Source organism: Dendrobates tinctorius, unplaced genomic scaffold, assembly GCF_039654945.1.
Source record: "Dendrobates tinctorius isolate UK_male_01 unplaced genomic scaffold, ASM3965494v1 ptg000018l, whole genome shotgun sequence".
Lineage (NCBI taxonomy): Eukaryota > Metazoa > Chordata > Amphibia > Anura > Dendrobatidae > Dendrobates > Dendrobates tinctorius.
In genome coordinates this window covers 17900800-17919452 of record NW_027361686.1, presented here as the reverse complement: position 1 = coordinate 17919452, position 18653 = coordinate 17900800, and the positions used below count along the sequence as shown (strand labels likewise).

At 42.8% G+C, this 18653-nt stretch overlaps 1 protein-coding gene across 6 annotated transcripts in view; it reads right to left on the bottom strand.

Annotated features, from left to right (window-relative positions):
- The window catches only part of LOC141082566 (myosin-10-like), a 197448-nt gene that overhangs the window by 42251 nt on the left and 136544 nt on the right, over nucleotides 1-18653 (bottom strand). For 5 of the 6 annotated variants that reach the window (XM_073566532.1, XM_073566531.1, XM_073566533.1 and 2 more), the window contains exons 6-15: nucleotides 12077-12097; nucleotides 9605-9697; nucleotides 8655-8718; nucleotides 7799-7897; nucleotides 6021-6164; nucleotides 5352-5447; nucleotides 2577-2695; nucleotides 2350-2502; nucleotides 427-600; nucleotides 112-285 (exon numbers count right to left, since the gene is read on the bottom strand). In XM_073566532.1, coding sequence (XP_073422633.1) covers nucleotides 112-285; nucleotides 427-600; nucleotides 2350-2502; nucleotides 2577-2695; nucleotides 5352-5447; nucleotides 6021-6164; nucleotides 7799-7897; nucleotides 8655-8718; nucleotides 9605-9697; nucleotides 12077-12097 — 1137 coding nt within the window. Of the gene's footprint in view, nucleotides 1-111; nucleotides 286-426; nucleotides 601-2349; nucleotides 2503-2576; nucleotides 2696-5351; nucleotides 5448-6020; nucleotides 6165-7798; nucleotides 7898-8654; nucleotides 8719-9604; nucleotides 9698-12076; nucleotides 12098-16204; nucleotides 16235-18653 lie in introns of all 6 variants that reach the window. The other variant, XM_073566537.1, reaches the window with a different exon arrangement.

Sequence of the window (18653 nt, the reverse complement as noted above, 5' to 3'; positions counted from 1 at the left end):
TATTGTTAATCTGTGGGATTAATATAACACTTAATCTATATGTCCACATTGTACGGTCTGTAATGGAGGTCAGCACTGTATACAGGGACGGTAGTTCTGCAGAGCCCCCACCTTTCCAGCATAGTGGATTATGCAGAGATCAGCCTTGTCTCGGAGTTGCCTTGGTTTCTGGAATTTCGGATGAGTGCCAAGTTCTTGGATGACCTTCTCTACAAAACTTTTATCAGTGGCCTTTGGAAACCAGCACTCTTCATCCAGAAGTGACAGAACGCCGGGAGGATTCGCCTAAATAACAGAAGAGACCCCAGATTATAACACGGATGGATTTACAACAGCTGAGAATGAAATTGGAACAAATGTTAAGTATTGGGAGATTTAGCATCTCATATACAGGATATATATGGATTCACTATAGTTCTATCTTACCGGCCTCTCAATCAAGTCAATGCAAGGCTGCAGGTCCAGACCAAAATCAATAAAGTTCCACTCGATGCCTTCACGCTGGTATTCCTCTTGCTCCAGAATGAACATGGTGTGGTTAAAGAGCTGCTGCAGCTTCTCGTTGGTGTAATTAATACAGAGCTGCTCAAATGAGTTCAGCTGTGGATAGTTACAGACAAGGCAAGAATTGTTAATAGTTTGATCAAACATACGGTGTCCCTATTACGCCATTATTGTTTACATCATGCAGCTGACGGTATGACCCTACAGACTGTAAAGCTTGGAAAGCGCGCCATCACATGCTATAATAGAGAGATGCTGAACACAACATTGGGGATCTACACAGTAATGGGCGTGTCTGAGGTGCGGATACTAACAATTCTCTTCTTTAGGGTGCAGTCAGGTGGCCGTATTGCTCGTGCAAGGATCGTATCGCAATCCTTAGACTGGCTGTCCACTCTCCTGACCGGAGCGTGAGAGCTGTGTAGAAATATATATTGTCACACTCACGTCAGAAGAGCCGCCACACAGTCCAAGGATTGCGATGCGCCCCCCGCGTGAGCAGTATGGCCGTCTGACTGTGCCCTAAAAGTCACAGCAACTTCCCGTTTCATCACTAGAGGTGAAGTTCGAAATCCCTGTGTACTGTTACAGGGAGCACCATTTTACCGAATAATAAGCAGGTCACATGCAATTAATTTCAACTGTTAGAAAGTTATTTCTTTGCAGGCCCATCATGGACGCACACCACCGGAATGTCAGACACTATGTGGGCCCAAGCCTAGGACTTGCTTCTAGTCTAAGCCATGAAGAGAAGAGTATTTGTAAGCAGTGAAAATCATGGTTATGTGAATTTATTTCCTTTCTGGCATGTATGTCTCAGTCCCCGTACCGCCACTGTCTTGCCTGTTCCATTTACAGTATTCTCACTTATAGAGAGGCACATTTTCTTGGGAAATACATTTCCTTCACAGTCTTTTTGATGTGGACTGAATACTAAGCATAACGACCATACTGTCAAACCCATTTCTTCCACAAAGGTAGCAATCCTTCTTGCCCGACCACCAATGTGATTACCCATATGCTTCCCACAGGGGCTGCCATCATCATCATATATCTAGAGACTGTAGGGAATGTGCATATGACGTCTATCCAAACACTCAAAAGAATGAACAGAAGCATTTCTATGTAACGACGACTTGTTCATATGTTCAGTCTTTGCGCCTCTTAATTGCTTCATGCTTCCAAAGATACCAAGGGGTTAAAAAAAAGTGACCCGACCATTCGTCAGGCGTCTTTCATACTCATACTGTGGGATGGCTCAAAAAAATGTCAACAACCCAAAAATGGCACTTTAGGGGAAAAAAAAAACCACTGGAATTTCCTGAAATATTTTTCGCTTGGAAAACTTGGTGTCCACCCTCCAGGTAAAGACGTCGTACCCATATACCTTGCTGTGCAATGTTCATCCTTCACTCTCATGTCTGCGCAAGCCCCTATAATCATCTCTCCTGGAGCTTCTGTGGGAACGTTCCCATGGTCCTCCACCGGTCTCCATATACCCAGTGATGACATGTCTGTGATTGGTTGCAGCGATCGTGTGTTGGTAAGTAATCCCTGTAGAGTGGGCGTATAGAGACCGTCGAGATACCAGCTACCCAAAACTGTGGAGGTGACAAGGCTGGTGAATATGGCGTTTTAGTCTTTAAACTCTGAACTTTGTGGACTTTACGGAGGCACAGGTTTATATTCAAGAGAATATTTGCAACCCCTCCTTTTTCATTCAGAACCAGAATGGAGCAAGGTTCATTGCTGTGCAGAAGTTTCTGCAGGACGTGAATGAAATGACGGAATCTCAGCTACTTCTGAGAAGTAAAACATAGACATGACCTAAACTGGGAGAGTTACCTCAAAGATTTCAAAGCCAGCTATGTCCAGAATGCCTATGAACGAGGCACCTTGTCTTTTCGTTCTATCCAGAGCTCGGTTAATGCGATGAACCAACCATCGGAAAAGCCGCTCGTACATGGCCTTAGCGAGCGCTTCCACTGCAAAGTCCGCCTGTGGAGAGGAAGAAAGGCGTCAGCGTGTAGCATGGAGGTGTCTGTGGTGCGAGTCCTCAGATTATCACTCACCTGTTCCTTAGTCTGAGCTTTCTGGACGTAGTCACGTCCCACTTTTATCTTTGGCATCAAGATGGCACGGGTGAATTCTGTGACATTGAGTCCCAGGAGATGACACAGTTTCTGGGCAGCTAGGAAAACCAAAGCACAAGGGTACATTTACATCATGCAGATTGTCTACGGCGGGCCGGGTAGCCTGTGGTAGTGGGTTACACGTAACACAAATTACTGGTCTGGGGGTCTTAATCAGAGCCTGAAGCCATGACACAGTTGCAGAAAAGTAGGTGATGCTGCCTGTCTACACAGAGCACAACTAAGCCATATCTGCCCAGCGCTAGGAAGAGCTGTAGAATGAATCACTCACATGGGAGGCATTCATTACTTAAGAAAACACTTTTTTTAAAAATTCTGGAGAAAAAAAATGGCATTTTTCGAATCCTGTGACCTGTAATAACTTGTGTGGACCCTCTACGTCATGAGCCTGTGGACCCTGTATCTGCTGCCCCTTGGGTTGTGCTGCAGATCAGCACAGAGAGAGGTCACATGGGGTCAGCATAGAATTACGTGACCCATCTACAAATATTTTAGCCAAGAAAGGAGCATTTTAACAAGTACAGTTACTGTACATATGTGCAACAATGGTCACAAGATCCGTCTGTACGTGCAATAACATTTGTATCCAGGTGCTACTTTATAAAGGAGATATACAACTTTTGCAACCAATTCTCATTTTTATGCAATAAATAAAAAAATATACTATCCAGATCTTCTTGGCCACTTTCCCACTAACCCTCTATTACGATCACAGAGGATAGAAAAAGTATACACACCCATGTTAAAATGCCAGGTTTTTGTCATGGAAAATAATTTTCCCAAGAAGAATCATTTCACAACTTTTTCCACCTTTAATGTCTCACATTCTGTACAAGATTTATTGAGAAAAAAACTGAAATCATTTTTAATGGAGAAAATAAAAATAACAATACTAAAATATCGTGGATGCATAAGTGTGAACACCCTCTTATAATCGGGGATGTGGTTGTGTTCAGAATTAGTAAATCGCATTAAAACAATAATATTGAATAGTAGTCAGTGCACAGCCGCAATCATTTACATGGATTCTGATTAACCTCATGTACAGTTTTATCTGTTCCAATAGGTTTTTCCTGGCATTTTATTAGTTGAATTTTACAGAAAAAGCCATGGTCCATAAACAGCTTACAACACAGCAAATGGATCTCATTTTGAAGTTATCAGCCAGGAGGGTACAAAAGATTTTCATGGTATTAGACGTACTATGAAGCTATCATGAAAAGTAGCTTAAAAAGGTTTTCCACTACTAGGACAACCCCTTCTTAAACTAAATGTTTGTCCCCGATAAAATAATAAAGCCTATACGCCTCTTCTGTGCCGGCGCCATTCCTGCGCTGTGGCACTCGCTCTCCACGGGGCTGTGATGCGGTGTTGCGACACCTGACGCTGGCACTCCATCAGCGTTGGCATCACTGTCTCCGCCTTCACACGAACTAAACACGAAGAGGAAGTCTGGGATCAGCTCATCCAGGACTTCCTCTTCCTGTTCTGTTGTCAAAAGGTGCAGATTGGGCGCCAGGCATCACGTGCCATTCTACCGCGTCACAGCCCTGGGACCGCGAGTGCTGACACTGCTGGAATGGCGAGTATAGGCTTTATTATATTATTGGGGCTGAACATTTAGTTTAAGAACGGTTTGTCCTAGTAGTGGACAACCCCTTTAATTTTGGCACAACAGTGACATTACCTAGAATTGGAAGTCCCTCAAAAAATAATAAAAAAAAATACAAATAAATTTGGTTCGGGAGGCTGTCAATAGGCCTACAGCAACGTTGAAGGAGCTGCAGGAATTTCTGGAAAGTCCAGGTTGTGAACTGCATGTGACAACAATCTTCCGTATTCTTCATATGGCTGGTCATTGTAAGGAAAGGCTTCCATCTTGCCACCTGAACGCAAAGAAAAACATCCAAGCCTGGCTAGGTTTTGTCCAAACCTATATTACTTGGGGAAATGTGTTATAGTCTGATGAGACAAAGGTTAACGTTTTTGGCCTTAATTCCAAAAGGTAAGTTTGGTGCAAACCCAACACTGCCCATCACCAAAAGAACACAGTACCCACAGTGGAGGCGGCATTATGCTTTGGGGCGGTTTTTCAGCAGCTGTAACTGGAGCTCTACTAAAGGTGAAGTGAATTATGGACAGTTCAAAATATCAGTCAATTTCGCAAAAAAATATTTAAGCCTCTGCTAAAAAGCTGAAGATGATATTCACCTTTCAGCACAACCACCCCCCTAAGAATACCTCCAAATCAAGAAAAGAATGGCTTTGCTAAAATAATATCAAAGTGTTGGAATGGGCCCGTCAGACCCAGACATGATTCCAATTGAAAATCTGATAAGACTCATACCCAAAAAGACAAAATGCTGTCATAAATTCAAGGTGTGCTTCAACAAAGTATTAGTGTAAGGGTGTGCATATTTATTTTATTTTAGCTCTTTACTTTGCTTATTCCATCCAAAATGGTTTCAGTTTGTTTCTCAATGACTTGTACAGGTTACAGGTGACACTAAAGGTGTAAAAAGTTCTCTAGTGATTCTTCCCGGTAATATTTTTTAACATAATAAAAACCTGGCATTTTCACAGGGGTGTGTAGACTTTTTATATCCCCTATTAGTGCACATAGAAAGGAGTCATTTTTATGCTATAAATAATACTGATAAAGATCCATCTACACGTTTAGAAAGAATGGCGCACCTGTGTTGTCTGGCATGGAAGCTTGGTCTGTGTTCCTCTCCTTCCGGAACACAATATTGCCAAACTGAAGCACTGCTGACACCATTCTCAGCATAGCTACAAGAAAACACAGACATTTTACAGCAGATATATTTATATTCCACCCAAATTCTTGGCTATGAGATAGAAAGTGTGCAGCCACTGACAGCGCTCTATGGGGAAGGGGAGAAAAGTGTCTTTCAAGAAGCCACATCTAAACTATTGCAGTCCTTAACTTAGGGCTTTATGATTCCCTTCATCGCCTGCTGATTACTATGTCTCACTGCTCCCCGAGCCCATAGAGCTATTGTTTCCATGTACTGCACAAACAGCCATTTAGAAGTTTCCATAAATGTCTCTAACGCCAGGATAGAAGTTCCTGTTCTGGAACCTCTGACCTTACAGACACACGACTTTCACAACTGTATTGACTGCTATTAATTTTTACTTAACGCTCATTCTGTAAATGTCATAAACGCTACTTTAATCTAATAGAGATATAATTCATGCACTAGCCCTTTAAGCCGAAGTGGTGCACTCCGCAGACTCTTCCCCCCTCAGCAACGGGTAGCGCACAACAATAGCATTCTTCAGGGAGTGATGGCGGTACACATTCCACTGTCATCAAATTGGGGCCAGCTTGTTACTTACACATGATTTCTTCATGATTAATTCCCATGATTTTCATGGACTCCATTGTCTCCTGGAAGATCTCTTTGTCTTGCTGTCCAGGAATGGTTATGTTTCCATTGGACAAGAAGCGATATTGATTGAAGCCCTCCAGTAACAAGTCCGCTAGAGACGGGGGCAAGAGAAGAATATATTCCAGAACATTATGTGATACGAAACTTTCCGCACAGAGGAACATCGCCGCATACCACTCATTGCCAGGCTCGGGCACCTGTACCCCTGGATGAGGCCTTCTGCATGTCCTTATCATTTTGAGAAGGCACAAAAATTATTAGAAAAGTAAAATATTTTCAACAACAAGAATCGCTAAAAAATTATACTCAAGTGTCTTTGTGCTGAGAGCGCGGCATTGTCTGATAAGTTTTAGCAAATTTGTAATAACAAAACATTTGCCACAGAGACACTTTGACCCCGATTCATAAAGACCTGCATTTTTTCCATTGGGTTTGATGAGGGAACGTGCTGGAGCCAGATGCTCCGGATTCATGAACAGGAGGGACACCGCCAGATGAATCCAGGGCATCGAGAATTGCCGTGCGCCTTGACACAAATCTTGCTCCACTCAAGACCGCTCGTCAAGAGTTTAACAAGCAGGAGGAAGCCATGTCTCCGTCCCACCATCCACTGTCGAAATTGGGAGAAAATGGCTAAGACTGCCAAACGATGAAACATTTTAGCACAGCCTTGTGTTGCGCCATAATTTTGTGACTTTTTAAAGCTTTTTACACCAGAATCCTCGCGTTAAAAACTTTGAGGAATCGAGGCCTGAATATATACATGCAATGTGATGCCTCCATTGGAGGGGTTAGTTAGTCTAGAAACCCCAATTTCATGTGCTCTGGGGTTCTAGATTTGCAAAAGGGAGTCCTCATATCAGGATCTTCATCTGTTGGCCAGAGGCGAGAGCTGTCACCCCTGTGCCTTACACAGACTATACATTGATTTTAATGTGACAAAGATTACTGCCAGGTTTCACTCCGAGTCTAGCAGAATGTTCAGGATCCTAATAGGGGGCACAGCATATAATAAAGGGAAGCCTCCAAAGGCCCCATACACATTAGAATAACGTCAGCCAAATCCACTGAAATCAACAGGTCCGGCCGGTTGTCTAATGGGTACGAAGGTCCCGCACCCTCCCACTCCCCAAATGATTTTGGACTCTGACCTATCAGTTACCGCCGGAGATGTCTAGCAGTGGCTCTCTCAAAGAGAACACAGGAACGATCAGCAGAACAAACGGATGAAGGTCAGAATTCCCATGGGACGTGCTAGACAGAAGGACTAGTGCAAAGCCTGTCCTTGGAAGCCTTTTTGGGTACTACCAATCTTCTATCCGCAGTGTGCCGTGACATATATAAAGTGTATGGCGGCCTTCACAATTCGTGATTATTTAAAGTGGACAACTATATGTAAGAGAATGATCAGTGATAAATGATTTATCATCTGACTGTCAATAAATGATACATGTATTTGTTATGGAAACCCCTTTAATTACCATGACTATTAATAAAGCATGCCTGATAATTACAAAGGGGAGCACAAATAGCTGAATACAACTTCACGGTCCTCCTTGGTAACGATGGCTGGTGAGACTGCAATTCACGCTCACCTACGCCCACTCTACAAAGTCAGCACAAACCGCTGTGTGATCTGATGAGGAATGGCATCATACACGTGGGATATAGAAGGATGTGTGAGGAGAAGGTCCTTCCACCCTGTATTACACAACTCGGGCTTACTTTTGACGTGCTCTCCTGCACCAGCAAGAAGCTGATAAAAAACGTGGAAGGTTCTTTCATCCTTGGCTTGGCGGATCGCTCGAGATTTTTCCAGTAAATCTTTGGCGTTGATAAGGAATGATACAAGCAGCCCATACGGTTAAGCTCTAAATTATACACAAAGGTTTTTGTCTTTACAGACTTTCTGGACACATGTAGAGAAGCGCAAACATATGATGTAAAATGACATTTGTGCTTCAGCTCCTTACTGATTTTAAGACTGTCATATGTTGTCAGAGAAAGAAATGACCCTGATTAATAAAAGGGAGAAACGTCTGCTGCATTAATTATATTCTCGTAGAATTACCCGGCTCCACACCGATGTTTAACTGTTAGTGTGTGATTAATAACTTTGTTACTGATATCTGCATTGATGTTCCGTATTTTGGGGTGAACATCGTGAGGACGGTAAGTTTGGGAGTCAAAACCTGATGTAAAACCGTCAGTAAAGCCTGATTTACCTATGTGGTAAATGTAGGGCAGATTGGTCCCATAGTTTGGCTGTAAATTAATATTTGCCGTTGTATTCCGCTGTTGTGGTGGATATTTTAAGAATGGTACGACAAGAGCATAAACCTGTTCTAATACTGCTCAATGCCTGATTTAGTAATATGCCAAATTTGGAGAAGACCGGTCAAGTTGTTTGGCCTCAAATTAATATTTGTCTTCGATATCTTGGGAATGCTGGAGCCGAAAAAGCTAAAACATGGTGTAGGATGTGTGTAGGAAAATGACAACGTGCAGAACCTTTCGCTATATAATGACAACCAGTTTCCATTATTTCACCCGACGCTGCGATAACTTGCTGAAAGGATACAGGTTTCGATGTTGGCTCCAACAATGTATCCGGCTACATCAAAATTGATTCTGATAAATTTTCCCTGAAAGAAGAACAAATAAGAAAAATGAAGTGACCCTGAAATAAGATTAGTGAGACTTAAAAAGTCACTCGTATTAAGGTTCTATTTCCTAAACCTGTGTAATCGTTCTTGTAGTGTCAATGGTTGATTGCCACCTTGTACAGGAAAAGCGTCGCCCTGCTCCTCTACGTGACACCGATTCAGACTCTTCAGGTTACACTGCACTGTGTGCGTCACAACGAGACTCCATAGACTTACACTATAGAAGAGACCTCCAGCTCACACCCAGAGCGCTGTGAGTTCCGGGATCACCATCATGGCACTCAGAAGAGCGCTGGACACCAGAGAAGATGGTGATCGCTGAGAATATTGGCACACTGACACTACCCTAACATTTACACAGGTTCAGAAGGACGGAAAGAGTCAATTGGGCATGACAATTAGCCTCTTTATCCAGTAGGTGGCACATGACCCTTAAAATACAGACGATCAGCAAACACCTGCATTATCCCATCATCATATCACAGCCATATTTAGTCCAGGATAGGTTTAGTCTTCCACCATACTACAAGTGAGGTGCACATGGTGGGGTACACGAGGCTGAACGGAAATATCGTTATATTGAATGGGAAACTACAAAGTGGGACAGGGCAGTGAAATGAATGCATCCTAAACATCAGCACAAGGGGCGCCACATACAGCCCCCACAGGGAGGATAGCAATCACATAACCTAAGGGTTAATACTCATCACAATTTGGGGAAGCTTTTAATGGGTGCAAACAAACGCACTTGTAAAAACCCCCCAAAATGAACACTCCCAATGAGGTTACAGGCGTCTTCATTATTTACTACAGGACTGATATTGTAGACGTAAAGCATGGAGAAATGAAATGATTGCCCACTCACAAATCGCGAAGAGTTATCGTTTTTCACAGTCTTGGCATTGCCGAAAGCCTCCAATATGGGGTTAGCTTGTAGAAGTTGATGCTCAAGCTCTCCCTAAGGGTAGAAACAATTATTACGGAAAGTCGCGATACAGTGCACATCATTACATAGCGCGTTCACAGCGCTGACAGATGTGCTGGCGGGTTACAACCGATTCATAATGACAATATCTGGTACATGCATAGATAGAACATTTCAAGTATTGAAAAATGAACACCATATTACAGAGCACCTGCATGCAAAGCAACAACATTACATGGCCAACAGGTGCAAGACACATGATCTTTACATACTGACATCGATGAAGGGTTAACCCATAGTGTTCACTCCAGCCTGGAAGAGACGCCCATGAGCCCTGCGGTCAGGTAAGGGAGCCGAGGATCGCCAGATCCCCCTCACTGACCATCCACTCCACCAATCACCACTGGGCCGTCTCCCCACACCAGTACAGTGACACAGGGGTGGTGCCTGCTACTGATAGACCTCACATGTCTGCCTAAAGGCCCATTCACACAGCAGTTGCTATCCATTTATTAAGCATGTCCATTTCCTTGTGACCAGAGTGTCCACTGAAAAAAAATGAAGACGTGATGATCTGTGTTACAGACCAAAGTTGTCCACTCAAGAGAATGGGTCTGTGATAAAACAGACAGGACTTGGCTTCCATCTGCGGGATATCTGGGTGCTGTCCATTGATAGGAGAAGTTCTGGTAAGTCAGGTCATATTTAGCGGTTTCAGGGAAACACGGACATTTTACAATAGATAAGGACATTTTTATTTTATCAGAATGATAAGGAAGATCAGCACCCAAAATCCTCCCACAGACCAAGGGAAGCAGCCTAAGCCCCTGAGGAAAGGTCTGGCTGTGCTACGGAGACGCACACTGCACGGAGCTCTCACCCGACCAACTCGTAACTCAAGAACAGACCGGGAACCTGAAACTAACCCTGCAACCTGAGCGTCCACGGCCGAGTGACGCGGTTATTCCACATTGTTCAAATTACCCTGAAAAGTCCTCAGCTTACAAAACACACAGCGGAGCTGCCCCAGCCCTATACATTAGAAAGGCTCCACCATGCCCATCCATGTGTCCCTCCTACTACAAGGGATTTCGGCCATGTGCAAAATTGTGCTCAGGTTAGAATTAGTTAGCTCCTTAGCCAACTGTAATAGGTTAATAATATAGCTTGTTCCCTGGTAGGGCCCACCTGCCGGAATAACAGCATCTCCAGCATGATTCTGGTCATTATAAAAGAAAGCCCTCCTAGACAATCCTTGTAGATACTGCAGGGAATCACGTGTCCAGGAAAAACGAAAAGCGGAAACCTCAGGTACATTGCTTGTTCACTGATGGTCACCCCAGAAATGTGGCATCCTTACAGTAAACCCGGTCCATGGGAAGTCTCCCCTACGAATGTGAAGTCTATGTATACCATGCAATGTTATAGAATTCCCACCTGGACAAATCTGATAATTTGGGATGCAGTTTTATTTATTTAGTATTTTGTAAGCTATCCACTATAAACCTGCAGGTATAGCATAGGCATCTGTACTGAGGAATAACCTGTAACTTAAAGGGAACCTGTTGGGCGATTCATGCTCCCAAACCAGGAGCGGCATGAATCAGAGCCTGGCTACACACTGCAGACAGGTACGTAGAAAACATAGCTGTGAAATCCGTCCAGGGACTAGAATAGGACTAATCTGCTGCAGCCCCAAACCGGCTGCTCCCGGCATCGCTCTAGCTGACCAACAGGTTTGTCCTATGTGTGTACATGGGGAGAGACGTGTCAACCACCTGAAGCCATGCGTAAGACTAGTCTGATCTTTCCCTAGGATTCTAGCCAGATTCACCAAGACTGGTGTAACACATGCTCGCTCCACAGAAGTCTTGATGGAGTAATAGAGGCGCCAAATCCATTAAGCAGCACACGCCACTTAATCAATTTGACACTTCTTATGAGTGGTGTGCACCTCCATGCACTGAGCCAGAAATGCTACTCCAATCTGTGACCAGATTGTGTCTCTGGTGTAAAAACCGCCGCAACGCGTCATGAATCAGACCGGTGGGCATGACAATGCCCCGACTCCTCCCCAGCTGCATCATTTTCAGCAGAGCTGATCAAAAGTGGTATGTAAACATCAAAAGATGCAACATTTTGGGGCAACTGCAATCGTGCACCCAGGCTCTGATTGGAGAGGCTGCGGTTTGAGGGCTATGAATCGCCTCACAGGTTCCCTGTAAAGTTCTCTTTTAGTACAAAAACATAAAGGTAATAAAAGCTGAGGCCCCAGACATGCAGATGTTTGGCGATGCCATCTATCCATGGTGACACAATCACATCAATGTCATTTAACTCATGAAGGCTGGCATAATTCAAGAGGCATAAAACATAAAAGAGAAAACAGAAGAAGCAAAATGATTTACTCACATATGACACAGCGCTGGAGTTCTGAGGGAGGACCGCACACAACGGGATGGGGAAACATAAAACACATGTTAATGGTAGGCAACAGAAACACAAAATCAATGATAAAAAAACGTCTAATGATTGATGTTCAAGGTGATAGGAGGAAAAAGAACAAAGACAAAACTGGTGACTACATAGTGGAATAGGTAAGTAGGTTGTATCTAATAAACTAAGTGATGGCAAATATAAGCAAGGGCAATCCCAAGAGTGCACCCCACTATCTGACAAACAGAATGCAAGTCCTCCAATGAATGAATTCCACTCAACCATATGTGGTAGAAACTGCAGACTTCAGGCCCCCAACACATTACTTGGCTGCCGGCTGAACGATGCTTGGGTCCAATGTTCAGCCGCCAGCCAGCTCCTCCATACACAGGAGCGCTCATTCAGTCCATCTCCATGAGAAAACCACTATCTGACACTACAGCTGGCGCCTTATCTACTGGACAACAGAGTAATCAGCAGTCCAAAATCAGACATCCCTAATCAACATCTCCCCTGACCATCAGTCGGACGGCATCACATACACATTAGATTGTCGGGTGAGCCCACTAATATCGATGGGGTCGGCTGACATTAATCTAATGTGTATGGGGCCTTTAGACTAAACTGTACGACGACAGAAGACTGGGCCGTAGCGTGCACAATTTATGAACGCCAATTCACAATGCTCACCGTGTGTTTTTAGGGGCTGCATGCTTTAGCCCCGGAGTATAAAGTGGGGGACCATATGTAAGAGCCACGTGTCACACATACCAAACATGCGATTTTCAATAAGTAATCACTTCTTGTATTATTTCATTTAGATCAGTGGTTCCCAAACTCCAGTCCCCGCGAATCCCAACAGGTCATGTTTTCAGGATTTCCATAGTGTTACACATGTGAGAGAATTCCTGATGCCTTGATGATACTTCCATCACCTGTCAAATACTAAGGAAATCCTGAAAACATGACCTGTTGGGGTCCGTGAAGACTGGAGTTTGGGAACCACTGATTTAGATGGAGCTTTCTTGAGCCAAACTTAGAAATCAATCAAGCAGGAATGGGAAGTCTAAATCCTTTCTTCAGAATTCTTATTTCTTGTGAATCCTGGCTTTGGCTTAAATCCGACATCAAAGACAACATGTCTGACTCCAGTCCACATCCAAACACTTCACGGTAAATGCTTCAAAACTGTGCACACGAGCCCAAGAGGCACGGCTCTCCGCCAGACGGGATATCACATCTGTACCGGCACAACATGGCGTCATTTCTGAGCTGTCCATCACTGGACGGATACATCATAACTTGTATTGCATATCATACAGGCAGATGATTGTTTCCTGTGTTATTGATGAGTATTGTTGGAAGTCCATAATACACTTTTGCTTTTATTTATGATTATTTTTGTCTTCATACTTTTTTATACTTTGTCTTTGGCTACGTTCACACGTATGCTTTAATATGCTGTCTATTCTGTTTTTAGGAACAAAATATATATATTAATGCAAAAAACAGATGTGTTGCGTAACTGATGTAAGAAAAGGCAAAGAGGCCTCAGTGATTACTATGGAGTCTGTCTGGGACCTGTTACATGCCCATTTATTGAACAGATGTAAAAGAGTAGCATGCAGAAGTTTTTCTTACATTGCAATAAACGGACACAGGCAGAACTCATAATAATCCATGGGGTCCATCCGCTTTCATTTGCATCGGTTATGCAATGGATCCATTTTTTATGTTAAAGTGCAAATGTAATGCTCATGGTCACATCAGGCCAGGCTTACATAGGAGATTCTGTCATTTATTCTGATTTTATCCCTTTAGCCGTGCTTCACCTTCGGATAAGCTGTAGGCCAGTTCTCAGCAGGTTTCCTTGTTTTCCACACTTTGCTCTCCCGCTTCCTTTTACCACTGACCATCTGTTCTAATGGATTCTCCTTCATCACATGTACAGACACATCTCAGTTTGTGTTAGTTGATCATTCTTTCCTGGAACTGCTCTGGGTTTATATGATCAAAAACATCTATGTTGGCCATCCTAGCTGTGCATGGAGGAAGTCAGGAAGGGCGCCGAAACGCGTAGGAAGGAATAAAGTAGTACTTTGTTACTACATCTTGCATCCCAGGTGATTTTGTGGATTCAGCAGCGCGGACTGTGGCACATCTTGCTTCCCATATTCTCTGGCAAAACATCTATGTTGGCCATCCTAGCTGTGCATGGGATTCGTAGAAGTCTTCTCCAGCACCATCGCTCAAAGGCATCAATTTTTATTCTGTCTGCTTTCGATAGTGTCCACATCTACTGAGACCAGCTTTATCCATTACATAGGCTATGTGCTAATGGGTGGATACACCAAAAATATCTTACGTACACCAAACACGTCCATAGGCTACAGAGGGTGGATGTATGGTATTCTTTCTGGCATACTTTTGGGTAGTATGCAGTGGCAAAAATGTTATTTCACTGTATTAAAAACTTTCAACATTCATTAAAAAGATCTATATATCTAATATACCTATTTCTACTGTGAGGCAGTGACCGGAGTCATATGTGAGGGTCGCTATGTGTTCCCCAGGATGCGATCAGAAGTGTATTAGATCCGCTGGAGTGCCTTGTGGTCACAGCAAGTTGCCTATGAGTCACAAGGCAGAAAAAAAGTAAGTTTGAACCTGGTCAAGTTATTTTGACCAAGGAGTTTGTTCAGGAAAACCCGGTATGTGCTTTTATTTTTGAAACGGACTGCAGGAAGGTAGTGGGGTCCGGTCCATTTCCTCCAGCCCAGCTCCTATAAGTGGCCTATGGCCACAGATTGGAGTGAAGGAAAAAAAACCTGCAGAAAGAGTTTGGGTGTGTCAGTTTTGGTCTTGCAAGCAGACAGAGCAGGTGCTCTGCAGAGCACTCCCTGAATGAGGCAACATAGGGCCAAACAGAGCCAAAAGGTCTGGCACCCCCTGCATACACGGCAGTGCAGTCGCTCACGGCAACCGGTCGCGGACTGTCTTTTGTTTTCCCTGCTGTGATCCGGAGGATACAGCGTGCTGTGCACTGTGTGAGTTGTTGGACATTAAACACGTTTTGTTTTGAACTTGCTTGTGTCACTGCCTCATCACGGCACAGCGTGGACACCGCTGCTTTACACTACCTACAAGGATATATACATCTTTGTCTCATTGAAGAGCAAAATATTTTCCCATAGGCAGTAAAATCAAATTAACCAAGAACTAAACAATCGCTAAACTCAGGGTAAGTCAAAAGTGAGGAGCCACCAAAAACATTTTCCCAACTCAAGATATACACACTAGAGGAACCATTCAATACCTCTTTTTTTAGTTGAGTTTTTGATGTGTTATGCCTTTTTGGGTTTCCACCAAATTCATCTTTCCATTTGTGACCTTTTTTTTTTTAAGTCTATTTTAAATGAGTTCACCTGTCATTTTCTATGAGTAAGATTGTGGATGTGGGTTCTTGTTTTCCAGGTGTTTTGCCCAATTCATCATTTGTGACTTTTAGAAAAGTGGCCAAAAATGTCTCAAATGTACTCCAGTTTCGCCTTGGTGTGATCTCAGGAAAATTTTGCACAATTTTTGCAACTTTTTGAGCTAAATAATCGCAAGAACGGTAGAGAGACAGGAAAAAAGGACTTGAGCCAAATTGATCAACCGTATGTGCATTTTGTATGAATTTAGTGCAAAAAAAAGTCAAAGAATAACAGAAGACTAAAATAGAAAAGTAACTTAAAATCCTGAAATGGTGAATCGGACCCAAGACCTTTGCTTCCAGTGATCTAGAGCCTAATTAGTAGGGCACCGCTAGTTGTTCGGGACGATCACCAGGAAATGTGAATATATAGAGCACCAGTTCTTGCTGTAATGGCTTCATTGGCACTTTGTGCTATGAGATCATTTCATTTTTCCTACTTTTGACTTACCCCATAGCTAATATTCAGGAAATATCCCGTGTTAGCTTCATATCTAAGAACGTTCATATAAAATATTTCTACACTGCTAAACTAGTGACAAGATATTCATGGCACAAGTGATACGGCTACATGGTGCTAGTGGCATGCATTACACGGATCATGCAGGGTGCACACAATGTCCACTTGCCTTGTGTTTGACAGATTTGAAAGATTCCATCTGGTATTAGTAAAGTGCACAAGATAATCAACAAAGTCTGTTAGTAGCCGAGACTGCAGAGCATTGCACTACAATGTGGGCCGTGTCATGTCTATGCACAGAGCCATACTCAAGTACGCCACATACAGGTCATGCAACGTGTGCGATCTACCTGTGAGAAGTGTGGACATAGAAAATCAAAAAGGAATTACTGTTTACACATGAGATGTTTTCATGTTTGCGGTCTGGTCTGGGGGACTGGTCCCAGAAGAACCCGGATTCTATGCCGGCTGGTAAACCTTTTACTGAACCAACATAAAGATCATACATTTATTGGGAGTGCATGTTGTCACACTGGGCTCTTTCCATATATCACCAATAACGTACAACAAAGGTGGGTTCTGGTCTTCTTGGACCCCAATTATATTTCTGGCTTCATTAAAGTATTTTTATGGGATCTTATTTAAAGGCATTCTAGACTACTCAGACAACCCCTTCTGAATCCTTATGTTTCACCCCATAAAAATAACACCTGTACCGGTCTCCGCAGCAGACGCCGTTCCATCAGTGTCGGCACTGGCTCTCCCGGGGATCACGTGACATTATGTCATGAGATCCCTGTAGCCAATCAGAACTGGCTTCACGCTCTTCTTCTTCAGACCAATCAAGACATTGGGAGGTGGTGAGAGCTGCTGCAGCCCTCTCAACGCCTCCGGATATCAATAATGTCCATTATGTCACACCATCTGCATTTAGTGAGTGCAGACATCGGTGGAACGGCACCGGCACCAGAGGAGAGTATAAGTGTTATTATTTTGCTGGGGTAATAACACAGGTATTCAGAAGGGGCTGTCCGAGTAGGGGACAAACCCTTTAAGTCTATGCAGCCTATGAGGAGGTGCACATGGGTAAAGTATCCCACTGCCTCCAGCCACCATAACTTCCAGTAAGGAGGATGGATCGGTGCCTGCACTCCGCTAATATGGCTGTTTATATCAGCTCCCCAAGACAATATAAGGTTTTTTTTTAGGACAATAACCAACAAGTAGTGTTTTGTGCATAAAACCTAAATATATACAGTACAACAAAGGCACGTCAGTGTCGCGCTCTCAGCCCCGCTGCTGCAGTCTCCTTCAGACAGGAGAGAGGCTTCTCCACCTCCGGAGCACTGTGTTACGGTGAGTATCTGACAGCCGATACCAATAGCTGATTCAGCCCTCTCCTCTGTTACAGTGACACGTGACCGAGAAGGGGTATGGCTTACATAGCAAAATGAGCCTCTCAACCAGCCCCCTTCTTACGCAACACTGGTAATGTGCCATCACAGTGAAAGAGCGGAAACCCTCTCCCTTATCAAAGCAGTTAGCGGTGGAGATGCAGGAACTGGGGACAGTGTTTACAGTGGGACAGTTTTCATAAGAAAGTATATTAGTATATTTTATACATGTTCATTGAAAGCAGATTTTGTGCATCGGGGACGGTTCTATAATATAGAGGGGGTCACTGATTAATCCTATAATATAGAGGATCATTGATTAATCCTATAATATAGAGGATCAATGATTAATCCTACAATATAGAGGATCACTGATTAATCCTATAATAGAGAGGATCACTGATTAATCCTATAATATAGACTATAGAGGACCACTGATTAATCCTATAATATAGAGGATCATTGATTAATCCTATAATATAGAGGAACACTTATTAATCCTATAATATAGAGGATCATTGATTAATCCTACAAAATAGAGGATCATTGATTAATCCTACAATATAGAGGATCATTGATTAATCCTACAATATAAAGGATCACTGATTAATCTTATAATATAGATGGGGTCTCTAATAAATCCTATAATAGAGAGGATCACTGATTAATCCTATAATATAGACTATAGAGGACCACTGATTAATCCTATAATATAGAGGATCATTGATTAATCCTATAATATAGAGGAACACTTATTAATCCTATAATATAGAGGATCATTGATTAATCCTATAATATAGAGGACCACTGATTAATCCTATAATATAGAGGATCATTGATTAATCCTACAAAATAGAGGATCATTGATTAATCCTACAATATAGAGGATCAATGATTAATCCTACAATATAGAGGATCACTGATTAATCCTATAATATAGATGGGGTCTCTAATAAATCCTATAATAGAGAGGATCACTGATTAATCCTATAATATAGACTATAGAGGAACACTGATTAATCCTATAATATAGAGGATCATTGATTAATCCTACAATATAGAGGATCATTGATTAATCCTACAATATAGAGGATCATTGATTAATCCTACAATATAGAGGATCATTGATTAATCCTACAATATAAAGGATCACTGATTAATCTTATAATATAGATGGGGTCTCTAATAAATCCTATAATAGAGAGGATCACTGATTAATCCTAT